The sequence below is a fragment of the Arachis stenosperma genome, chromosome 10, assembly GCF_014773155.1.
Source record: "Arachis stenosperma cultivar V10309 chromosome 10, arast.V10309.gnm1.PFL2, whole genome shotgun sequence".
Taxonomy (NCBI): domain Eukaryota; kingdom Viridiplantae; phylum Streptophyta; class Magnoliopsida; order Fabales; family Fabaceae; genus Arachis; species Arachis stenosperma.
The window spans coordinates 111,476,682-111,499,647 of record NC_080386.1 but is presented as its reverse complement, the minus strand read 5'-3'; the positions used below and the strand labels follow the sequence as shown (position 1 = coordinate 111,499,647).

The following is a 22,966-nucleotide window of genomic DNA, read 5'->3' as shown; positions in this document are numbered from 1 at the left end:
ACAATTCTCAAATACTTTCTGAAATGATACTTTTTCTTGCTAGAACAAACCGTAGAAGTTTCCAGTCTTGATCCAATCGATTTAGTCTGATCAGAACCATGATAATTATATAAGAAATTAAAAAAATTAGTTTGCAAAAATATTTTTTGTTTTTATTTTTAGAAAATAGTTTTCATTTCTAACTTTTTCATATTTTAAAAAACACAATAGATTTGTGAAAAGCAAAATTCATTTCTACGCATCGAAAATAATAAAAATATGTTTGTTGGTTTATTTTTAAAATGTATTTTTAATATTTTAAAATCATAAAATTATATTTTAATTAAATATATGATTTTAGTTATTTAATTTTTTATTAAGTTAATAACTAATTTTTATATGGTATTAATATGAAATAAATTACTATTTTATTATGCTATTTTAGAAAATTTTGTATCTGTTGTATATATGTACCTGGTTTTATATTATTTATGACACTATATAACACTAAAAACATCAATTGAAAATAATAATAAAAATTGCAATCAAAATTAATTCTATTCTACTTATTTTGTTATTGATTCTTTATATATTTATACCAAAACAATTAATTAATATTAAAATTTGTTGATGCGGACATATTTTTTTAACAAATAATTTATTAATAAGAATAAATAAATAAATAACTATTTAAGTTAAAAAATAAAAATTTAAAACAAAAAGCCAACTTTTTGTTAATATTTGTTTAAGTTTTTATTTATTTTTTTAATTTTATTATTGATACTTTTATAATTCATTGTCAATTTAAAAAATTATTTCCATAATAAATTTAGTTTTTTAAATGAGATAGTCTTGCCTTTAAAAAATTAAATGTCTAAAATAAAAAAATTCAACAAATACATATTAATTTAGAGAGTAATTTTAATTAGAGCTTTACTTTTATTTTACTTACCTTGTCTTTATATAGTCCAAAGATATAAAAATTGAACCTAAAATAAAAAAATCAAAAGAGTCAAATAAATTTAAAAAAAAATAAAAAATACTTCATCTTTTCAAAAAAAATATATGTATAAATTGAAAGTAAATAATAGATATCTAACAATAGAATGGAGAAGAGTTGATGTTGAAATTGATGATAGAAAAAAGAGGGAAAGAACTAGCGTGAGTGAGGTGAGGTTTGAATGTTTATCTCCAAACTAAAAGCGCCATTCTTTAGGTTGAAAATTTTTTAAAAATTAAAATGGAAAATACTAAAAACATGGAAATAATATTTTTAAATTTTTTTTTGTTGAAAATATTTTTAAAATATTTAATTAGTCATATTTTTATGCTTTATTTTTATTTTCATCTCCTTATTTTCATTTTCATCAGAGTAAAATATTATTTTGTCTTTAATGTTTGGGATAAGTCATAAGATTGTCTCTACCATTTAAATCGTCCTATTTAAATTTTTAAAGTTTTAAAATCGTCTCACTGTTGTCCCCCCATTAGAGATCTGCTAACAAAATTGATAGTGGGACAAATTTGAGAAGTTTTGAAACATTAGAAACTTAAAAAAGACGAAAATGTTGGGAACAAAATCGATACATTACTCTTAAAAGAATTACCAAATTAAGTAAAATGGAAGTAAATTTTAATGGAATGAACTGCATTACGAATTCAAAATTTTTACTCATCATAGAATACTTCTAAAATGACTAGTAGATAAACTTCAAGAAAAAAAATGAGTATGATACATATATAATAAAATATAAATTATACCTTTTGTCTCTAATGTATCGAACTTTTTTAATATTTAATTTAAATAAACTTTATTTTTAACTTAGAAATAAATTTTAATTTTATCTTTCAATAATATCAATTTTTTACCATGCGTAGTTATTCAATTATTTTTTAATTACATCTAAGTAAATTACTCTTAATCACATTACTTTCATTATAAGTTTTTTAATTTTATTCTTAAAGATTTTTACTCATCGTGAAGTATTTATAGAATGACTTGCATATAAACTTGCAAAAAAAAAGAGCATGTTATATATACAACAAAGTCTAAATTATACATTTTGTCTCTAATATACCGAAATTATTTAATTTTTAATTTAGTTCAACTTTATTTTTAATTTTGAAATAAAATTTTAATTTTATCCTTCATTTTTAGGTAGATAATTATTTAGTTATTTATTTTAATTATATCTAAATAAATTATTCTTAATCATATTACTTTCTGTTGGGAAAAACTCAATAAAGGTTCAAAAACAAGAACCTATCTAATAGCGGAAGCACCAGAAATAATTTTTCCATAACCTGTGCAATTAAATGGGCAACACCAAAGATAGTCCAAGCAGCAAATATAATGACAGAAATTAAATAATCAGACACTAGAATTTTAACGTGGAAAAATCTCCAAAAGAGAGACAAAAAAACCCACGGGACCTAGTCTAGAAAATCTTCCAGTATCAGAATAATGGGTACACAAACAGTCTTCCTAGTGACACTAGGGCATCTCAACAATCAACAAAATACATCATCAAAATTGATGGAATCAACATAAACCCTCCACAAAGTGGGTATTTCAAATCAGGCAAAAGAGAAGGCAATACAGCTAGCAAGTTATATCCTAATGTTCATCTCTACACCAGGAATAACATACTAAAATTTCATAAGAAATGGAGCAAATTTAATAGGATCAAAGTTGGCTTGCTCTTTTCCCCCAAATTATTCTCCTCTTCGCCAAAACTCTAATGCTTCTTTTCTTTCATTCAAAAATGAATGAAGCCTCGTTGCTTTCTTTCAAAACATAAAGAAAGCTTCTCTCTCTCCCGTGGCCATTTTAGCCACTTTCTTTCTTTATTTCTTTTTTTTAAAAAAACCGTGAGCCCCACTTGGTTGGGGATCCACCAACAAATCTCTCCCTCACCAACTCAAGTGGGGATAGGCTGCTCCACCAAACCCGCCTTCTCTTTGCAGGAATCAAACTTCACTGCAGGTAAATTTTTAGTCATAATATCTGAACCATTATCATCAGTATGGATCTTCTCAAGTGCATAGGAATTCATTTCAAGCGCTTGATGTATTCAATGATAACTTACCTCTATGTGCTTCGATCGGGAATGAAACGTCAAATTCTTGCTGAGATTGATAACACTCTGACTGTCACAAAATAACACAAACTTCTCTTGATTGATGCCTAAATCTTGTAGGAATTTCTTCATCCACAAGAGTTCCTTAGAAGCTTCAACAACAATAATGTATTCTGTCTCTGTAGTAGACAAAGCAATACATTTCTGAAGTCGAGATTGCCACGACACAGCTCCCCTTGTAAAAGTCATCATATAACCAAAAGTAGACTTCCTTGAATCAAGATCCCCAGCCATATCTGCATCTGTGTAACCATCCAACACAGGTTGTCTACTCCCAAAGCATAAACAAACTCTGGAAGTACCATTAAGGTATCTGAGAATCTACTTCACTGCTTGCCAGTGTTCCTTTCCAGGATTAGAGAGAAACCGACTAACAACTCCAACGGCATGAGCAATATCCGGCCTGGTACAAACCATAGCATACATCAAACTGCCAACTGCAGATGCATATGGAATCTTCTTCATTTCCGCTTTCTCTTTCTCACTTGTAGGACATTGCTGCGAACTCAGCTTGAAATGACTAGTAAGTGGAGTACTAACAGGTTTGGAATTACTCATGCTAAACCTTTCTAAAACCTTCTCAATATACTTTTGTTGTGACAACCACAGTTTTCCATTCTTCCTGTCACGAGTGATACTCATGCCAAGGATTTTCTTTGCAGGACCCAAATCCTTCATAGTAAAGGATCTGTTCAAGTCTTTCTTAAGACTTTCAATCTTTTTAGTGTCATGACCAACAATCAACATGTCATCAACATAAAGCAAGAGAATTATAAAATCACCATCAGAGAATTTCTTAACATACACACAATGATCAGAAGAAGTCTTACTATATCCATGACCTTCCATGAAGGAATCAAACTTCGTGTACCATTGCCTTGGTGCTTGCTTCAACCCATATAAGCTCTTCTTCAACTTGCATACAAGATGCTCCTTTTCTTTAACCTCGAAACCCTCTGGTTGCTCCATATAGATTTCTTTATCTATGTCACTGTGAAGGAATGCAGTCTTCACATCAAGCTGCTCAACCTCTAAATTCAAGCTAGCCGCCAATCCAAGCACAACTCGAATAGAGGACATCTTCACAACTGGAGAGAAAATCTCTTCAAAATCAATACCTTTCTTTTGCTCAAAACCTTTTACAACCAATCGAGTTTTGTACCTTGGCCGTGAGATATTTTCATCTGCTTTCAACTTGAACATCCATTTATTCTTGAATGCTCTCTTACCCTTCGGCAACTTCACCAATTCAAAATTATGATTCTCATTCAAGGATTTCATTTCTTCTTGCATGACCTTCAACCAATCTTCCTTATGCTCATCAGACATAGCTTCCTGGTAGCTCTCCGGCTCTCCAGTTTCAGTGTTCATCACATACTCATGAGGAGAGTATTTTTGAGAAGGATGACGCTCTCTAGTAGATCTTCTCAGTTCAGACTCAACTGGTGGTTCAGGTGGAACTTCAACATCTGGCACTTCAGGTTGAGGTGTAGGTTCATCATGCAAATCATCACCATCATTATCAACTTGTACATCTTCCCCATCAATAGGAGGTCTAGTGGAAGGACCAGGTTCATCATCAGCAGAACGTCTAACAGTTATTGTTGGCTTATCTATCTTCTCAAGATCTTCAATAGTTTAGTCTTCAAGAAAAATCACATATCGGCTTCTAATTATCTTCTTGCTCGCCGGATCCTATAATCTGTAACCAAAGTCTTCATGACCATAACCCATGAAGATACACTACTTTGACTTTCCATTAAGTTTAGACCTTTCATCTCTTGGAATATAAACAAAAGGTCTGCAGCCAAACACTCGTAAGTGACTATAGGAGACATATTTCCCTCTTCAAACTTTTTCTGGAACATCACCATTTAGTGGAACTGAAGGAGAAAGGTATATCAAATCTACTGTAGTCCTCATTGCTTTACCCCAAAAGGATTTAGGCAACTTTGCATGAGAGAGCATACACCTGACTCTATCATTGATAGTGCGATTCATTCTCTCTGCAACTCTATTATGTTGAGGAGTATTAGGAACCGTCTTCTCAAGCTTGATCCCATGTCCTTTACAATACTCTTCAAACGGACCCCTATATTCACCATCATTATCTGCTCGAACACATTTCAATTTCCTTCCTGTTTCTCTTTCAACACTTGCATGAAAGTGTTTGAAGATACCGAGCACCTGGTCTTTAGATTTCAAAACAAAAGCCCACACTTTTCGAGAATAATCATCAATAAAAGTAACAAAATATGATGCACCACCTGATGTCTTAGCATCCATAGTGCAAACATCAGTGTAAACTAAATCTAGAACATGTGATCTCCTATGAGGTCCAGAATTATGAAATGATACTCTAGCATGCTTTCCAACAAAACAATGAGTGCAAGTATTTAAAGATGTACCTTTCACGGGAAGTGAGTGCTTCTTGGCTAAGACGCTTAGTCCTTTCTTGCTCAAGTGACCAAGACGTATATGCCACAAATCAAAAGAGGAATCATCAGCTATAATCACATCTTCTTTGCACAACTTTGCTTGCAACCGGTAGAGAGTAGTGAGACTATTGTCTTCTCTAACAATGAGAGCCCCTTTGGTAATCTTGCATTTTTCACTACCAAAGGAAGTACAATACCCCTCTTGATCCAATGCCTTCACTGAAATAAGATTGAACCGCATATCTGGTGCATGCCTAACATTCTTCAACTGCAACTTGCATCCTATGTTGGTTTCAAGCCACATATCACCCATACCAATGATATCACACACTCCTTTATCTCCCAATTTGATCTTGCCAAAATTTCTAGCAGTATAGGAAGTGAAAAATTCACGCCTCGGAGTGACATGACATGAGGCACCAGAGTCTATAATCCAAATGGAATCATTACAGACAAGATTCACATAATTTTCATCATATGTGATAAGAACATCTTCATAAACAATAGCAGTAGTTTCTTTATCACTATCTTTACCTTTGTCTTTGTTTCTTTCCCTTGATTGTTCTCTTTTCAAGAACCTACAATACCTCTTGATATGTCCCGGCTTACCACAATGGTGACAAATGAACTCCTTTCTTGGCTTGTACTTTCCTCTTGACTTGCTTCGACTCTCTGACCTGTTAGAACTATGAGGTTTTCTACTTTGACTTCTCCCCCGTGACTCTGAAACAAGTGCTTCTGATTGGGAAGAGGCATTAGTCAAACCTCGCTCTCTTCTTCTGGCTTCTTCATTCAACATGCTCTCTTTAACCATTGCTAATGTCAACTTTCTTTTTGGAGCTGAGTTAGTTAGTGTCACAACGAGAACTTCCCAACTATTAGGCAAAGAACTCAACAACGACAAGGCTTGCAACTCATCATTCAAAGTGATTTCATTATTTGTCAATTGGTTCACCGTCTCCTGAAAAATGCTCAAATGCTCCGGCATTGATTTACCTTCAACATACTTCATATTGACAAGCTTCCTGATCAAGAATGCTTTGTTTTACACATTCTTTCTCTCATATAACTCCTTCAATTTCTTCCACATCTTCTCGACATTCGTTTCGGTGTCAACATGTGGATACACGCTAAGATCAAGCCATTGCCTAATCAAAGCAACTGCCTTCCGATTCAGTTTCTTCCATTCAGCATCGGATTTAGTACCTTTGGATTTATCCCCTTCCACAGGATCATACAAGTCCTTGCTATACAACATATCTTCCATGAGGGTCTTTCAAATTGAATAATTTTGGGAATTCAATTTGACCATATTCAGTCCATGAGTATTTTCCTCCATTTAATCAACACAGAGATAAACAACCAAAGCTCTGGATACCACTTTATTGGGAAAAACTCAATAAAGGTTCAAAAACAAGAACCTATCTAACAGCGGAAGTACCAGAAATAATTTTCTCACAACCTGTGTAGTTAAATGGGCAACACCAAAGATACTTCAAGCAGCAAATATAATGGCAAAAATTAAATAATCAGACACCAGAATTTTAACGTGAAAAAACCCCCAAAAGAGGGACAAAAAAACCTACGGGACCTAGTCCAGAAAATCTTCTACTATCAGAATAATGGGTACACAAACAGTCTTCCTAGTGACGCTAGGACATCTCAACAATCAACAAAATACATCATCAAAACTGATGGAATCAACATAAACCCTTCACAAAGTGGGTATTTCAAATCAGGCAAAAGAGAAAGCAATATAGCTAGCAAGTTATATCCTAATGTTCATCTCTACACCAGAAATAACATACTAAAATTTCATAAGAAATTGAGCAAATTTACCGGAATCAAAGTTGGCTTGCTCTTTTCTCCCCAAATTCTTCTCCTCTTCGCCGAAACTCTAATGCTTCTTTTCTTTCATTCAAAAATGAATGAAGCCTCGTTGCTTTCTTTCAAAACATAAAAAAAGCTTCTCTCTCCGGTGGCCTTTTTAGCCACTTTCTTTCTTTCTTTCTTTCTTTTTTAAACTGTGGGTCCCATTTGGTTGGGACCACCAACACTTTCATTCTAAATAAATTTATTTTTTAATTTTACTTTTAATGACATTACTTTCATTCTAAGTAAAATTTTTTTATTAAAAATAAAATTAAAAAATAACTCTTATAGTTATAATTTATACTTTATTGTATATGTACATGCTCTTTTCTTCTTTTTCGAAAGTTTATATACTAGTCATTCTACATGTATGAGTAAAAATTTTGAATTTTTAATACAATTTATACCGTTAAAATTTACTATCATTTTACTTGATTTGGTAATTCTTTTAAGAGTAATATATCGTTTTTATCCCTAATTTTTTCGTTTTATTTAAGTTTTTAACGTTTTAAAATTGTCTTAATTTTGTCTCACCATCAATTTTATTAACAGATCACTGATGATAAGACAACATTAAAATAATTTTAAAATATTAAAATTTTAAATAGAATAATTTAAACATTAACATTAGGAACAATTTTAAAATTCATTCCAAAACATTAAGAATAAAAATAATATTATACTCAAATAAAAATATCCAAACTAATAGGCTCCTACAATTTTGACTTTTGAGTTTAATTTAAGGGTTAACCACAAAAAACATTTCTTAATTATTTAAATATCGACAAAAATACACTCAAATTTTACTATCGACAAAAATGCTTTCAAATAATTTAAAAACACAATAAAAATACCCAACAGTAAATATATATTTTCAAAAAATATCTTAAAGATTGAATTTTGATGCAATTTTTTGCAATTATAATTATAAAAATAAGATATTATTATACTTAAAATTTTGTAATTTTTTGTTAAGTATATATATTTTTTATAATTTTTTTGTTAACAACCAATAACACTTTTAAAAAATCACAAAATAATATATATTTAACAAAAAATCACCAAGTTTTAATAATAATAATATCTCATTTTCCTAATCATGCTTGTAAAAAATCGCAGCAAAATTCAATCTCTAATGTATTTTTTGATAAATACATATTTAATATTAGTTTTTTTGCAAGATTATCTAACATTAAATATATATTTCTTAAAAAATACATTAGAGATTGAATTTTGATATAATTTTTTACATGCATGATTAAAAAATGAGATATTATTATCCTTAAAATTTGGTAATTTTTCGTTAAGTATATATTTTTTGTATAAAAAATCACAAAAAATATATAGTTAGAAAAAAATCATCAAATTTTAAGAATAATAATATCTCACTTTTCTAATTATGCTTGTAAAAAATCACATCAAAATTCAATTTCTAAGGCATTTTTTGAAAATATATATTTACTGTTGGATATTTTCGTTGCGTTTTTAAATTATTTAAAGACATTTTTGTCGATAGTAAAATTTGGGTATTGTTTTGTCGATTTTTAGCAAATCGAAGGTGGTTTGATATCTAATGATCTGAGAGTGAAACCCTACTCCTTTTTGCAAGTAACAATTTTCTAAAAGTACATCAAAGACCCTTTAATCAGACAAAATTTAAAGTAATATGAAAACAGTGAATAAAGACTTTGAGAAATAAATTGTCTGAATTTAAAATGATTTACATTGAATCTAAATAAAACGGTAAAATGCATTCAATTAGATCGAAAGACTTTGAAACGGAAAATAAAAGTTGGATAAGGATATTAAATGTTGCTAGAAAGACAAATTTGTAAAAAAAAAAAAAGTAAAATTTACAAAAAATGTAAATAAAAAGTAGAACACGAGTGAAAGGAACCTTACAAAAAATTGACTCTATGCAGACTCAAAAATTCACTAGGATGTAAATGTGCGTGAATAATTTTTGAAGTAAAATTTTAATTCCGGTGACTTCGAGCCTTCTCCTATTTATAGTCATCTCCAACCATTTAAATCGAAGTGTAACTCTCGTGTTTATGAAAACATATGTAAACTATTTTCGTTTCTTTCACTTGATAATATAACCTCCAAAAAATAATTTTCAAATCTTAATATCTTCAATTTACTTCATCGATTAATCCATCAATCACCTATAATAGTCAAACTTCGATTCAATATTTCTTATCAAAATATCTTCTTAATGTAATTTTTTTTTTCTGAAAACACATACCTACTGACTCTTAAATAATTCCTTTTTTTAAAATAAATTATTTTTTACCAATAGATATATTTTTGTCAACGTTTAAATAATTTGAAAATATTTTTAGTGATTAGCCTTAATTTTAAAAAGATAGTCCGATGCTTTGTCACTTATGGTTCAGAAAACATTAACAAAATTGTTAGAATTCAATTATAGCGGTGATTGGTGTTTAACCTGTCTATTTCTTTTTTTATATTTTTAATCATTGCATTAAAATAGACGGCCATGATTCTTTATTCCCATTTTTGTGTCCAAGTACCATTAAACCATTTAAATATATTCACAAATTGAATTTTATTTTTTTATTTTAAAAACAATTTAATAATTAAAATTTTACCTCTCTAATTTTGTTTTTAATATTTTTTTAATTATAATTTGAGAGATAAGAGAGATGTCTTTGTTAAAACTTTTTCACTAATATTCATGTTCTCGTCCAATCTCGACAACTACAAAAAGAATCCAAATTTAATTAAGATAATTTTTTGTTAGAAAAAATTAAGATTTTCAATTGGTTTAATTACTCTATTTGTCTCTATAGTTTCGCAAAATTTTCAATTAGACATCTATATTTTTTTTTTAATTGGATCCCTGCATCAATTTTTTTTAATTAGGTTCCTCTTGGCAGTAATTAGCTTAATTGTATAGAGACTCAACTAAAAAAAATTGGTGCAAAGACCCAAATAAAAGAAAAAAAAGTGTAAAAATTCAATTAAAAAAATTTAGTGCAGGACTCAATTAAAAGAAAAAAAGTATAAGGATCTAAGTAAAAATTTTGCAAAACTATAAGGACCAACAAAGTAATTAAACCTTTTTAATTCTCATAAGACATGTTCGATCAATTAATTTTTTATGCAAACACATTACAAAATAATAATTAATCAATTATTAAGTCTAACAATCCTATAGACAACAAGATTTAACTTCCAATTGATAAAAAAAGACCAATTCTATATGATGTATCTCTCAAATTCATATCTCACATAATTAAAATTGCTTCAACGACTTACAGCAATTTCTCTTCGAAAAGCCAAAAAAATAGGGCAAAGGGATAAAATAAAATAAAAATTATGCTGCGAAGACATGGAGCAAAAAAATTTTTAAATTCACAAAAATTGCTGTAGAAAAAATAATAAAACAAAATAAAGTAAAATAAAATCTGAGTAGTTTATAGGGATAAAGACAAAGCACAACAACGAAGAGGGATCAAAAAGTGTAGTGTGATGGCAGTAAGAGTGGTGGCGGTGTTGAGTGCAAGCAAACGATGGTAGTCATAGAGATGAGACGAGAACATAAATATCAGTGAAAAATTTTAGTAGAAATATCTCTCTCATTTCTGAAATTATGATTAAAAAAAGAAAAAAGTGAATAAAAAATAAAATTAAAGAGACAAAATTTTAATTATTAATTTTTTGAAAAATTAAAAAACAGAATTTAATTTGTAAATATTTTTAAATGAGTTATAGTACTCCTATATAAAAGTGAGAATAATAAATTTATAGCCAAAATAAACAACTTATTAAATGCAGTACATGCATATTGCAGGTTTTATGAGAAAATGAATTTTTTTAAAATATTTTTAATTATTTTATCAAATGTGTTATTTTTATTATTTAATATTATATATATATTTGTTTTATTTAAAAAATATATGATAAAAAATTACACTTGATAAAATAATTTAAAAAAATTAAAAAAAATATTTACGACCAATTCCAACCACTATCCAAGTATTTACACTTATGCATAGTGACCTAAAAAAACAGATTTAATTTATTTTCTAATAACTCTTATAGTTATAAATTTTTGTAATCAATTTAGACATAAACTAATAAATGGATGTTGCTAAGGGAAAAGAAAAGTTGATGAATGAAGTCTAATACATTAAAAAGAAAGAATAAACTTTATCTATTACTTGTCATTGGTGTCAAATTGGTTTTGAATCTATTTTTCAATATCTTTGGGAATGTTCTAGTGCAAAGGAGATATAAAATTTTTTAGGTCTGTATTCAGATAATTTAGATTTATGTGATTTGCTTTATAGAAGTGTAATGAGTGGAGATATTTTTCTTTTCGGCCATATGGTGGATTTGGAGAAGTAGGAATCATGACTTATTTAATATAGATGACTCTTGAAGTGTTAGTAAAGTGGTGAGTTTGATTCGTAGTTCAGTAAGGGAGTTTCATACTATCTTTGCTATGCATCAATATTTGTCTCCTCCTTCGCTTTGTTTGCATTGGGTTCCACTTCCAGTTCATTATGTTAAATTGAATTGTGATGCTAGTTGTTTTGCTCTTTTTGGCTATGCTGGTTTTGGTTGTATCATTCGCAATCCTGATGGATGTTGGTTGAAAGGTTGCACTGGAAAAGTTGAAGTGTGCAGTGTTCTTTTTGCTGAATTGTATGCAATTTGGAGAGGTTTACTTCTTGCTTGGCATAGTGGATTTCACGAGGTTATTTGTGAAACAGACTGTTTAGAAGCTCTTTTCTTGGTAAACCAAAGAATACTTGGTAAAAATATTCCGGAACGGGACTTGACAAAATATATATAAGAGGTTATTTTTTGGTGACTATATATAGGAGGTTATGAATTGGAATTGGAGAGTCTTTATTCTTTTAATTCAGAGGAAATGCAAATAGTGTTGCAGATTGTATGGTTAAAGTAGCTGCTTCTAGCGTGGACATTCATTTGAATTAGAGTCAACGTGAGTTTCAACATCTAATAGATTTAAATCTAGCCAATTAATTTAATTTTGTTTCTATTTTTTTTCTTTTCTGTTTAGTCACAAAAAAAAAGAATAAACATTCTTAAAAAAAATTTTGGATGAGACACTTGAGTTACTAATTTTTAAAAATTACTCTCCTATATTTTTTGTAGTTTTAAAAAGAATTTTAATTTGTTTAATGTTAATAATTTTAAATTTAATTATTTTATAATAAAATTTATTAAAAATTTATTGGTCTAATATTCTAATATATATACTAAAAATAACATATAGATCGATTTGTGTTAGAAATTAAAGTATTCTATTTATTTATTAATTTAGGAATTTAGTAATAAAAATACTTTTAAATAGTCTCTGATAATTATGTTAAAAGATAATGAAGTCTTCAATAAAAAATATCCTTTTTAAATTTTGACTTTTATTATTAGAAGATAAATTAATCTTTTTGTCAATATTCTTTTTTCTATATTAACATAATAAACTTATATTGTAAATTAAACTGTTAATTTATCCATTAAAAATTAATTAAAATTGATATTTTTTTAGTTGAGAGTCTAATTATATTTTGAGTAATTATTAGAGTTGTTTAAATTTTTTTAATATTTTTTGTTATTTTTTTAAATATATTAACTAAATTTATTATGTAAAACTGAAAAATATTAATAAATTTTAAATTATTTTTATTATAAAAATTAAATAAAAATATATTAATTATTAACATGTCAAATAAACATATTCTAAAAAAAAATTATTAATATAAGAACTAATTAGTTTCTCAATATTAAAAAATGTCAGAATTAATATTTTTTTCGTTAGGGCCTTCGAAGGAATCACGAGAGACCGACCTGGGTGTACACTAATAAAAAAAAGGGTATGTTTATCGATATTTGATTATCGGGTAATTAACACACAGTGCCACTAATCAACCTTAAAACCAAGGCGCAAGCCCTAGCTTTTGTTTTGTTTGCGCCATAAAAATACCTACAAGATAGTTGAAAGCAGAAAACCGAAAATGGTGAAAGCAGCAAGTGAAAGTGCGAGCGGTGCAGTCCCTGAATCCGTCATTGATTCAGTGAACGACACTCTCTCAAATCTTCAAGAATTGAAGCAACACTTTCAGCAATTCATGCCTCTCTTCTCCGACCCTCAAGTCCTCTCTCAAATGCCCCCTCTCCACCGTGCTCACTCTTTCTTCCTCCTCAGCCAAATCACTTCTAATCTTCTCGCGTGTAATTCCAAACCCCTTCAAAAATGCACAAACTTTACCTTTTTATCATTCTGTAATTTTACTATGTCAATTTCTTTTATTCTGCTTCGATGCAAAGTTTTTTTTTGTTAATATTATTGTTTTTGTTGTCTGCAGTGAATTTGAGGTGTAGCGGGGTTCACCCAGATGATCATCCTATTAAATCAGAGCTTGTAAGTTTCTGATAATTTTGTGAAAGGGCTTGTGTGGTTTACATTCTTTTATACCAAAAGTTAAAATCTTTATGTTCCTGACGCACTTCTTTGTGAAGATTTTATCAGAGTATGGGTTAGAGCTTATAAAATGTAACCAAATGAACTCTAACTCTGTTGCATGCTTATTTCTTTCTTATTTGTTTGATTGAATTGCTTGACTTCTGAATTCTTAGGATAGAGTGAACTTATATCAAGACAAACTGGAACGTTTGCTAGATTTAATGCAAGGTATGTGTTGCTTTTTTTTTGGTTAACAATGTGTTGAATGTGTGGTGGGTTTGAAGAGGCCTTTTAGTGAAAGAATTCCAGTTTGTATTAGCATTGTCCTACAGTTATTTTTGTCTGAAATCCGATTGGAGTGCTTTCCATTTTGTGTGTGAAGCTCCACTTCGACCGTCTACCACCTTGAATTATCAGGCAGCTACACGATTTATAGAACACTCTCTCCCCGACCTCACTCAAGGTGGGTAATGAATGAAGTATTTAGTTTCTTTCTCAGATCATCTGTGTTGATCTTTTGTATGTAATGAGTTTGTTATTTCATGCAGAGCAGAGGCAAAATATGAGGAGCATAAGTAGAGGGGAGAGACGTCAAGGGCGTGCTGGTCAAAAGAGGAAGTATCAGTCTTCTGAAAAACAATCTGTTCAAAATGCCACCAAGGAATTTTTGGAGAAAGCAGCCCTTGAGCTTTTTGGTAATAATCCTGACAGTATTAAGGGGCCATTACGATTTGACATGTCAGATGACGATAGCCATGATGATGACGACAACGACAATGAACAAACTGTAGCCTGATTTTTCCTGAATTCTGGTATTGTTTTCATGTCCAAAAGTCTTTTTTGGTTGTAGCTGCCATGTGAATCTAATAGATGATTTAGAGTGTTTAGAAGTTATTTATAATGAATGCTGAACACAATACATGTTGAAGATCTTTGTGAATTTTGCCTTTGTATCCACTAGATATATATATACACTGGCTAGGAAGCTGGAGTTGCATTTCGGTTTTAGTAGTACTAAACCATGATGAGGACTAAACCATTAACCCAGAAATATAAGTGGACAAAAATTAGCTGAGCAATTGCCGAATATATTAAAATTTAAAGGGCTAAAAAGCAAAACAAAGTGTCCATTATGGAATCCCTCTCCCTTAATACTTAACTTTTTGGTGTTTTGTGCTATCTTAAAGCATTAAGCTTAATTGTTTTTAATTAATCTTATGAGGATTCCACGCACTTACAAGTTACAATTCTAGCCATAACCTTTTTTTTGTTTTGTGAAATCTGTCTTTTCCATCAAATTTAGGATTCGATGCAAACTGGTATTATTTGGATAGCTATCTTGGCGACACAGACTCACTGTTCATTACATGGTGGCATGTTGGTGGCCTGTGTGAAGTTATTTTCGTTGTTTGCAAGAGAGGAGCACTATGTCTGTGTATGCTTGTTATATCGTGTTCTAGGTTGGATTCTATACTTTTCAGTTTTCACTGTTTGTATATGCTTCAATTTTGGATATCGTTTTTCTGCTTGATTTATTTTTGCTGATGCATCTTAAGTACACATTTTTGCATAACTGGGTTTCCACAAAACAATTTCAGAATTTTAGCTCCTTTTCAGCATCACAATTTGTTAGCAGCCATTGCTGGTATCTCCTTCCTGCTGTTTAAACAAGTGAGAAAAAAAAAGGTATTTTTAAAAGTTAATATAAAAAGCTTGTTCTGGTTTTTATTATACATGCTTAGTCCGGAAAAATATCCCAAATTAGTAGGGCATTTGTTAACAAATTTTAATCACCAAAATCCCTACATCAAAATTATTTTAAAAGGATTGGTTTGAAATTTTTAAAACTTTATAGAGACTGTTGTTCTTTATCAAATAAAGATTTTTTACCAAATTTTGACATTGAGTATTAATTTTGTCTATCAAAAATAAAATAGTTAAAATTTATTACTCGATTAGTCATTATGAATTTCTTGAAACAAAAAATCCTTAATTTCTATAAATTTGAATCAAATACTTAAATTTGAAAGAATATGCGCATCAGGTAAATTTCTTATAAAAAGAATCATATGATAAATTATAACAAAACTAGAAAGAATAAGAAATCACAGTAATCTCACTGTGACACACACTCTCACAGAAACCTATTAACTTGTATAAAATGCAAAATTGGAGGGTAATTCATTCACATTCACATCAGAAAACAGCCCACACTCATAGCCACCACTCCCAGAGCCATCGCAAGGCCACTCTTCAAAACCGTGGCATCACTACTCGGAGCAACAGCTGGACCTTCAAACTCTCCTGATGGTGCCGGAGAAGGCGCTGGAGAGAAACCAGCAGACCATCTTCCTCCCCTCGGAGACATAACGACGACAATGAGCTTCTGGCCTTTCTTGCAGTGACCCTTTGCCCCACTGATGAAGTAGAATGCGCCTGGACGGTCAAGCTCCACCTTAGTGATGCCATCATTGTACTGCTTCATTGGGTTTAAGGTGCTGCAGTTACCATAGTCTTCTTTGTCCACTTCCAAAACCGAGTCTTTTCTGCCATCGTATTTCCACACTGAAATGACAAAGTATGTCAGCGATTGAAGATTGAGATTATTATGAAACAAGAAAAAGAAAGAAAGAAAAGGTGATGTTATTATTTGTTACCAAGATGATCGCCAACTTGGAAACGAGATCTTTCAGCCCATTTGTTGAGAGAGTTGGCTTCAGAGGATGGAATCTTCCAAGCATCAATCTTGCCACCAACCAAGTGCTCCTTAGCTGAGGAGAATCCAAAGAGAAGAAACAAGGTGAAGATAGAAGCAGAGGAAACTATTGAACAACCAGCCATTATATTATTTTGAGAATAACAAAGAAGAAAGAGGTGGTTTATGTTGTTCTTTCGGGCTTTGTTGTGTTGTGTATACTGTATATATAACACTAACCAAGAGAAAGTAGCCGTTGAGGTAGAGACTGAGAAATGCCCAATGAGTGTGGGGGCCACTGTAACGGTACAAGCGCTCATGGAAATTGCACTCTCTCTCTGTAACACGTTGTTTCCCCATATGATGAAAAATGAAACGAGAAGAAAAATAAATACAAGGAAAAAAAATAGAAAGAAAAAAATAAATCATTTTATGTGTTGTTTGGATTAAAAAAAAAACAGATAAAAAAATAGAGGCATTTTTTTTTGATTTAGATGAAATGAAAAGTGAGAAGAGCAAAAATTATAATAGAAAAAAATTATATTAATACTTTTAGATTTTTATATTTTTTTGTTAATCAAAAGGTGAATTAGTAATTTTACCTTCATTTATACATTTTTTCTTTATTTTCATCAGAAGAATAAATTTTGGTAGGTCGCACGCTATTTTTTTTTAAGTAAATTATCGTTTTTGAACTCAATGTTTGGGGTATGTCCTGTTTGTATTCCTAACATTTATATAATCCTATTTGTATTCCTAATATTTGTAAAAATGATTCAATTTTATCCTTCCGTCAATTGTACATTATGAGTTTTGGTTAGAGTTCTGGAAATCTCTTATTGAGATTAGAACACAGTGTCTGACACAGAATCAATGATTCACCCTAAGTAATAGCTCATCAAAAGTTGAAATTAATGCCTGCGACATTTAATTCACTTTTTTAGGGATATAATTGAATCTGAAGATAAATAATGGGTACAATATTAAAACTAAATATATCAAAGTGAGACATAATTAAAAATACAATTTGATCTTTTAGTGTAGTTGACGACAAAAAACATTAAAATCACTTTTACAAACGTTAGGAATACAAATATAACGATTTAAATGTTAGGGACAAAAATAAAACTTACTCCAAACGTTGGAGATAAAAACGATATTTTACTCTTTTTTTTTTCATTCAATTTTCCTTTCTGGTCTAAACAACAAAAAAACTCATATTTTCATCCTTTTTTTTATATTTTCTTTTCTTTCATATTCTTTTAATCTAAATAATGTATAAATTAGTAGTCTATTGAAGCCTTGACAGGAAAATAAGTTTCTTTCTTTCTATTATTAACTATAAACAAATTTAATTATTTAATTTATCATCTTTTCTAAAAATAGCATCGATTTGTAAATTAGTATTAAAACACGCTATATATAACATTAGAATCATAATAATTTTTAAAAATATATAAAATAAAATATTAAAATTAGTAATCCGTAAAAATATAAAAAAGAATCATAACAATTACTGAAAAATATTAAATAAAATATTAAAATTATTAACAAATCTTAACATAATTAATCAATAAATGTTAATTTATACATGATTGATCATGTTATATTTTTTCAAAAAATAGTTGAAAAGAGAAAGGTATCTAATCGAGCACTAGAATGGCCCACGTTAGTATACTTGGTGTTATAACGTAATCCATTGAAAAATTAGAATTATTGAGTTATTGATATTGATAATTGATTCACTAAAATATAGGAAAGAATTATAATAATAATTATTAAAAAAATATAAAATTATTGACAAATTTTAACATAAATAATTATTAAATATTAATTTATGTATGATTAATTATATAATACTTTTTTTAAAAAATAATTGAAAAAAAAATGTATGCAAACTGGCACTAGTCACGTTAGCATGTTTGGGATTAAAATGTAATTTATGGTAGAATAATACTAGTGTATATACTGTATACGAAATATTTTTTTTTTTTTGGTATTATGTTTGAAATATGCTTTTGGAAAAAAAATTATAAGCATATTTAACTTATTTAACATATTTTTTATTTATGTGATTACATATATATTTGATGAATTGTTTTGCAAAATTCTCACATAATGTAAATCTTAACTTAGATCTACCCTCATAATACATTAAGACAAATTTAAAAATAACTTCTTATATCAAATTTAACAATATTTTTATAACTATTTCAATTCGAAGCTACTCATCAAGTTCTAACACAATAAAAATATCGTACTATTAAAGTTATTATAGATCTTGAAATTTTCTTTTCCCGTTAGAAGTCTTATTATTTTCGTAAAAAAAGATATCCTCGAAAAACGGTACTTCTTATCTTTTTGCAAAGAAGGGTAAGAATTAAAAGAAAATTAACAAAATCGAAGATAAAAAGATATTGGCATCAAAAAAATCCCTTGTAATAAAATTTATTTTTATTTTAGACGATGGAAGTAGTCGTTACGATATAAAAAAAATGCTCGGTTTGAAAATGCCACAATAAAAAAGGGTGCAAAATTTTTTTATCTACGTAATGGATATAACCCAAAACAACACTCACGCATGAATTATCAAAATATATTTAAACCAACTAATTTAAATATAAATGGTATGACCCTTACTTATCAAGTGTGAGTTATCGCTTTTCTCTTGGAGTGTTTTTTTTGTTTGGTACAAAGCAGAAAAGAATTTGATGAAATTGGAGAGTTTCGAGTACAAAATGATATTTTTCCTAAAGTAAATTCTATATTTATGGTTAGTTGATTTGAACTTAATCTTATTTGACCAACATCAACATTGATCATATCATAAACTCTCACTTAAGATAGTTTTTTTCCCTTAAATAGAGATATATATTGTGCACTATATAGGATACTCTTATAAAATAATATCAAAAGAAAGAATTAATTAATAATTGTGGAGTTTAAAAAACTAAGAACGAATCAATTGATGATAACTAAATATTATTATTGGATTAAAAACTCAACTAGGTATATGATTAGGTTGTTCATGATGCAGAAAATTATAGAAAGTAAATCTGGCCTAATAAACAAGGTAACACAACCTAAAGAAGTGACAATTTTATGTGGTTAGTGAGTAGAAATCAATATGGACCAAAACTAAGTATCACGCTCAAGTCCATTCAAATCAAGCACTCACAAATAGCCCAAAGTATGGTTGCTAGTCACTAACTAAATTGAAGAAAAGCAATTCACTTCTCAGTTCTCTCTCTTCTCTTTTCTCTACCCACGTGAATCAACTCCAAAAAGTAAAACAAGAAAAAGAAACTTTGCTTAGGGTTCAAATCAAAGATGAAAAAGTGGGTTACCAAGATCAAGTAAGAAGAAGAAAGTCAAATGAGCAAGGGCTATAAGCAAAGATTAAATTCGAAGGCTACATCTGAGAAATCTTTTTGTCTTTGTGCTTTATTGAAGATTGTTGAAGAAACCTTCCCTCTGCATGCACCGAATTGGTAAAATGAAGGTTATAGAACTCTGCTATAGATCAAGAGTCAAGAAAGAAATTTGGAGCCAAAACACAAATGAATGGCTCAAATTTTTGAAGAAATTTAAAGGATGAAAAAGAAGATGGTTGGTATGGATGCATGTTTACTGAAATCACTCCCACAGTCCCATATCTCTTCTACACTGCCGCTGCTGCTGATTTTGGGAAAGAAGAAATCAACTGTTCAAACCAAGTTTCAAACTTTAGAAGCTTTACTCCTCTATTAAAGGGATAAACGGCCAGAGATTGATTCGAGGAGTGAGCACACAATTTGGGTTCTTATAGCTTACAAAGCTATCTCTTCTTCTCCTTGAATGAGTTTACATTAAATTTTTTGTTCTTCAGTGATCATCTTTTTTTGTTTCTTTTTAATGGAAAAAAGGCATTAAGTGACAAATTAGTAAAAACCATTGAGAGAAAAGACAAACAGAGTTATCAGATAAAAGCTAGAAAATTATATCAAAACTCTTTTGTATGTTTTTTTGTTTTGTATATATGATCTTGAGGAGATTCCCTTGCTAAGTTGAATGAGCACTTAGTAATTGCAAGTCTAGGGAGTGAACGTAGCCAAATCTAGCTTTGGTAGAATTCGGTTTGTCCTAGATAGGATTGGGTTGAATCCTAGAAAAATTAGTGTTTTTAATCTTTGAAAGATAGTGAAATATTCTACCATTGTTATGAGAGAGATTGGATGTAGGTCACATTGCACATGGTAGCTGAACTAGGATACATGGCTATGTGATTTTCTCTTCTCTACTCCCTTTTTGTTTTCTGTGATAAGAGATAAAACAAAAATGTATCCTGCATTATCTATATTTTTGAAGTCACATCTATCCTCAAACAACAACGTTGCTCTGTTCCTGAACTCATTGTGAAGAGACAAAATAAAATTGTCTCCTAAACTTTTACTTGGCAGACTAAGCAACAACTAAATTCTTATTCTAGTCAGAAGCATAAGCAAAAAGGTTATCAAAAGGATGCCATAGATTCAACCCCATTCTCTAGGCCATTTACAAACCTTCAATTGTCGTTAGAACTTTGGTCTCAAGGAAATCAAGCTTCATAGCTTAGAGCAAAGATCCACAACGGCCAACAACTTGGGTTCGAATTTCGTGGCTTACACACTCACGGAAGGTCAATCTAACAATAGACCTCGCTTCTTCAACAGAAAGAACTACAACTAATGGAAAGAAAGAATGCAGATATTTGTTCAATCAGTAGACTACAATATTTGGAATATCATTATGAATGGTCCACAAATTTCAACAAAAACAAGCGCAAAAGAAGTTGTGTCACCCAAAGAGAAAGCTGAATTGAATGATGAAGCGAAGAAAAAGGTGGAGCTGAACGCTAAAGTAATCAACACGATGCTCTGTTTAATTAGTTTTGAGGAGTTCCAGAAGGTATCAAGGTACAAAACAGTAAAAGAGATTTGAGATAAACTCTAAGTCACTCATGAAGGCACTAAACAAGTGAATGAAACAAAGATTGACATGCTGAGAAAAGAATATAAGATGTTTGCTATGAAGGAAAGAGAAACCATCAATGAAATATTCGATAGATTCTTGGTCATCATCAATAGCTTGAATGCTGTGGGGATAACTCACACTGAACAAGAGCTAGTGAGAAAAATCTTGAGAAATCTTACCAAAGAGTGGAAAGCAAAAGATACTATTATAGCTGAGAGTGGTAACCTAAAATAAATGTCCTATGATGAACTGAGAGAAAAATACTTTGCCTATAAAACCACACACATAAACTGTGACCCAAAAAGAAAAGGTATAGCCTTAAAATCTACTATTGAGTCATTGGAAGATGATTCCAATGATAGTTTATCAGATGGTGAAATTGTATTTTTTGCTAGGAGGCTAAGGAGGCTCATGAGAAGCAAAAGAAAAAGTAAGGGTTCAAGCTCAAATGAACCGAAGAAAGACCTTAGCAAAATAATTTGTCATCACTACAAGGAAGCTGATCATTTCAAGTATGACTGTCCCAAGCTCAAGAAAGAAGACAAGAGGAGAAAGGACAAGGGGAAGGTGCTAATGGTTTCGTGGGAGGATCTGAAAAATGACTAAGAAGAAGAAGAAGATTCTGAAGATGAAGCTCATACGTGCTTCATGACTGATCACGATGAAGTCGAAGAGGTTGAACTTCCTCTCTTAACTAATGCTAAAATATGTCAAATGATTGATGATTTAATTGGACATATTAGAAATGGTTCAGATATATGTCATGAACTTGAAATTAAAATTGATTCCTTAAAGCTGAAAATGCATACCTCAAAGAGAAATTGAATGAAGTTGAAAATGCTGTTGATTTAATGGAAAAAAATAAAAGGCTTAAATATGAACTCAAAACTTTTAAAGGCAATCATTTAGTTATTTCTATGCTGGACAACATTAATGAAAATGAAAGGTTGCACAAAATAATTCAAGACTTAAATTAAGACATAGCTAAATTTGCCAAAAATTTCGGTAACTTAGACAAATTATTAGTTAGTCAAAGACCATTGTTTGAAAAATCTAGATTGGAATATTTGGATAAATATAAAACTATTTTTGAGAAACCAGATTTGAAAAAGGAAGCCTCATCTTCCAAAGACAAGATTTCAAACCTCACATCACTTTGAAAATTCTGTAAAAAGCAATCAATGTTTAACTTTCAAGAAACATGGACATTCATCTCACATCATTATTTCATTTTTGAAAGAAAAATTAGGAATAAAGTGTACAAGGTTGTTAGAGATTTCAATGCTCTTGGACAACCAAGATAGTTTAACATTAAGGGATCCAAATTGATTTGGATACCTTACCTCACCTAAAGTGTTGTGCAGATTTGCCTAGTATTCAAGAAGAA

At 29.9% G+C, this 22,966-nt stretch overlaps 3 protein-coding genes across 4 annotated transcripts in view; 2 read left to right on the top strand and 1 right to left on the bottom strand.

Annotated features, from left to right (window-relative positions):
- The window catches only part of LOC130955264 (uncharacterized), a gene marked incomplete at both ends in the record, with an annotated part of 143,993 nt that overhangs the window by 114,011 nt on the left and 7,016 nt on the right, over positions 1–22,966 (top strand). The gene's annotated exons all lie outside the window — the stretch shown is intronic.
- On the top strand, positions 13,342–15,509 carry LOC130955269 (uncharacterized). 2 transcript variants are annotated; one of them, XR_009076697.1, is made up of 7 exons: positions 13,342–13,660; positions 13,795–13,850; positions 14,066–14,120; positions 14,275–14,355; positions 14,441–14,704; positions 15,196–15,352; positions 15,491–15,509. XR_009076697.1 is itself a non-coding variant. In XM_057882098.1 (6 exons), exons 1-5 carry the CDS (start codon positions 13,444–13,446, stop codon positions 14,686–14,688), a joined length of 657 nt encoding a protein of 218 aa, XP_057738081.1. In that variant the 5' UTR covers positions 13,342–13,443; the 3' UTR covers positions 14,689–14,704; positions 15,196–15,473. The 2 variants fall into 2 exon arrangements, 1 of the variants encoding a protein (XP_057738081.1); XM_057882098.1 differs by lacking the exon at positions 15,491–15,509 and having other exon boundaries at positions 15,196–15,473.
- LOC130955270 (early nodulin-like protein 15) lies at positions 15,879–16,770 on the bottom strand. The gene is made up of 2 exons (XM_057882099.1): positions 16,550–16,770; positions 15,879–16,457 (listed from the first exon to the last, which is right to left on the bottom strand). Exons 1-2 carry the CDS (start codon positions 16,731–16,733, stop codon positions 16,084–16,086), a joined length of 558 nt encoding a protein of 185 aa, XP_057738082.1. The 5' UTR covers positions 16,734–16,770; the 3' UTR covers positions 15,879–16,083.

Bases quoted from the DNA above. Each gene is read 5' to 3' on its own strand.
- LOC130955269 (XM_057882098.1), top strand. From the start codon at position 13,444: ATGGTGAAAGCAGCAAGTGAAAGTGCGAGCGGTGCAGTCCCTGAATCC. The intron at 13,661-13,794 runs GTAATTCCAAAC...TGTTGTCTGCAG, and splicing joins CACTTCTAATCTTCTCGCGT to TGAATTTGAGGTGTAGCGGG. The intron at 13,851-14,065 runs GTAAGTTTCTGA...CTGAATTCTTAG, and splicing joins ATCCTATTAAATCAGAGCTT to GATAGAGTGAACTTATATCA.
- LOC130955270 (XM_057882099.1), bottom strand. From the start codon at position 16,733: ATGGCTGGTTGTTCAATAGTTTCCTCTGCTTCTATCTTCACCTTGTTT. The intron at 16,458-16,549 runs GTAACAAATAAT...TTGTCATTTCAG, and splicing joins CCAAGTTGGCGATCATCTTG to TGTGGAAATACGATGGCAGA.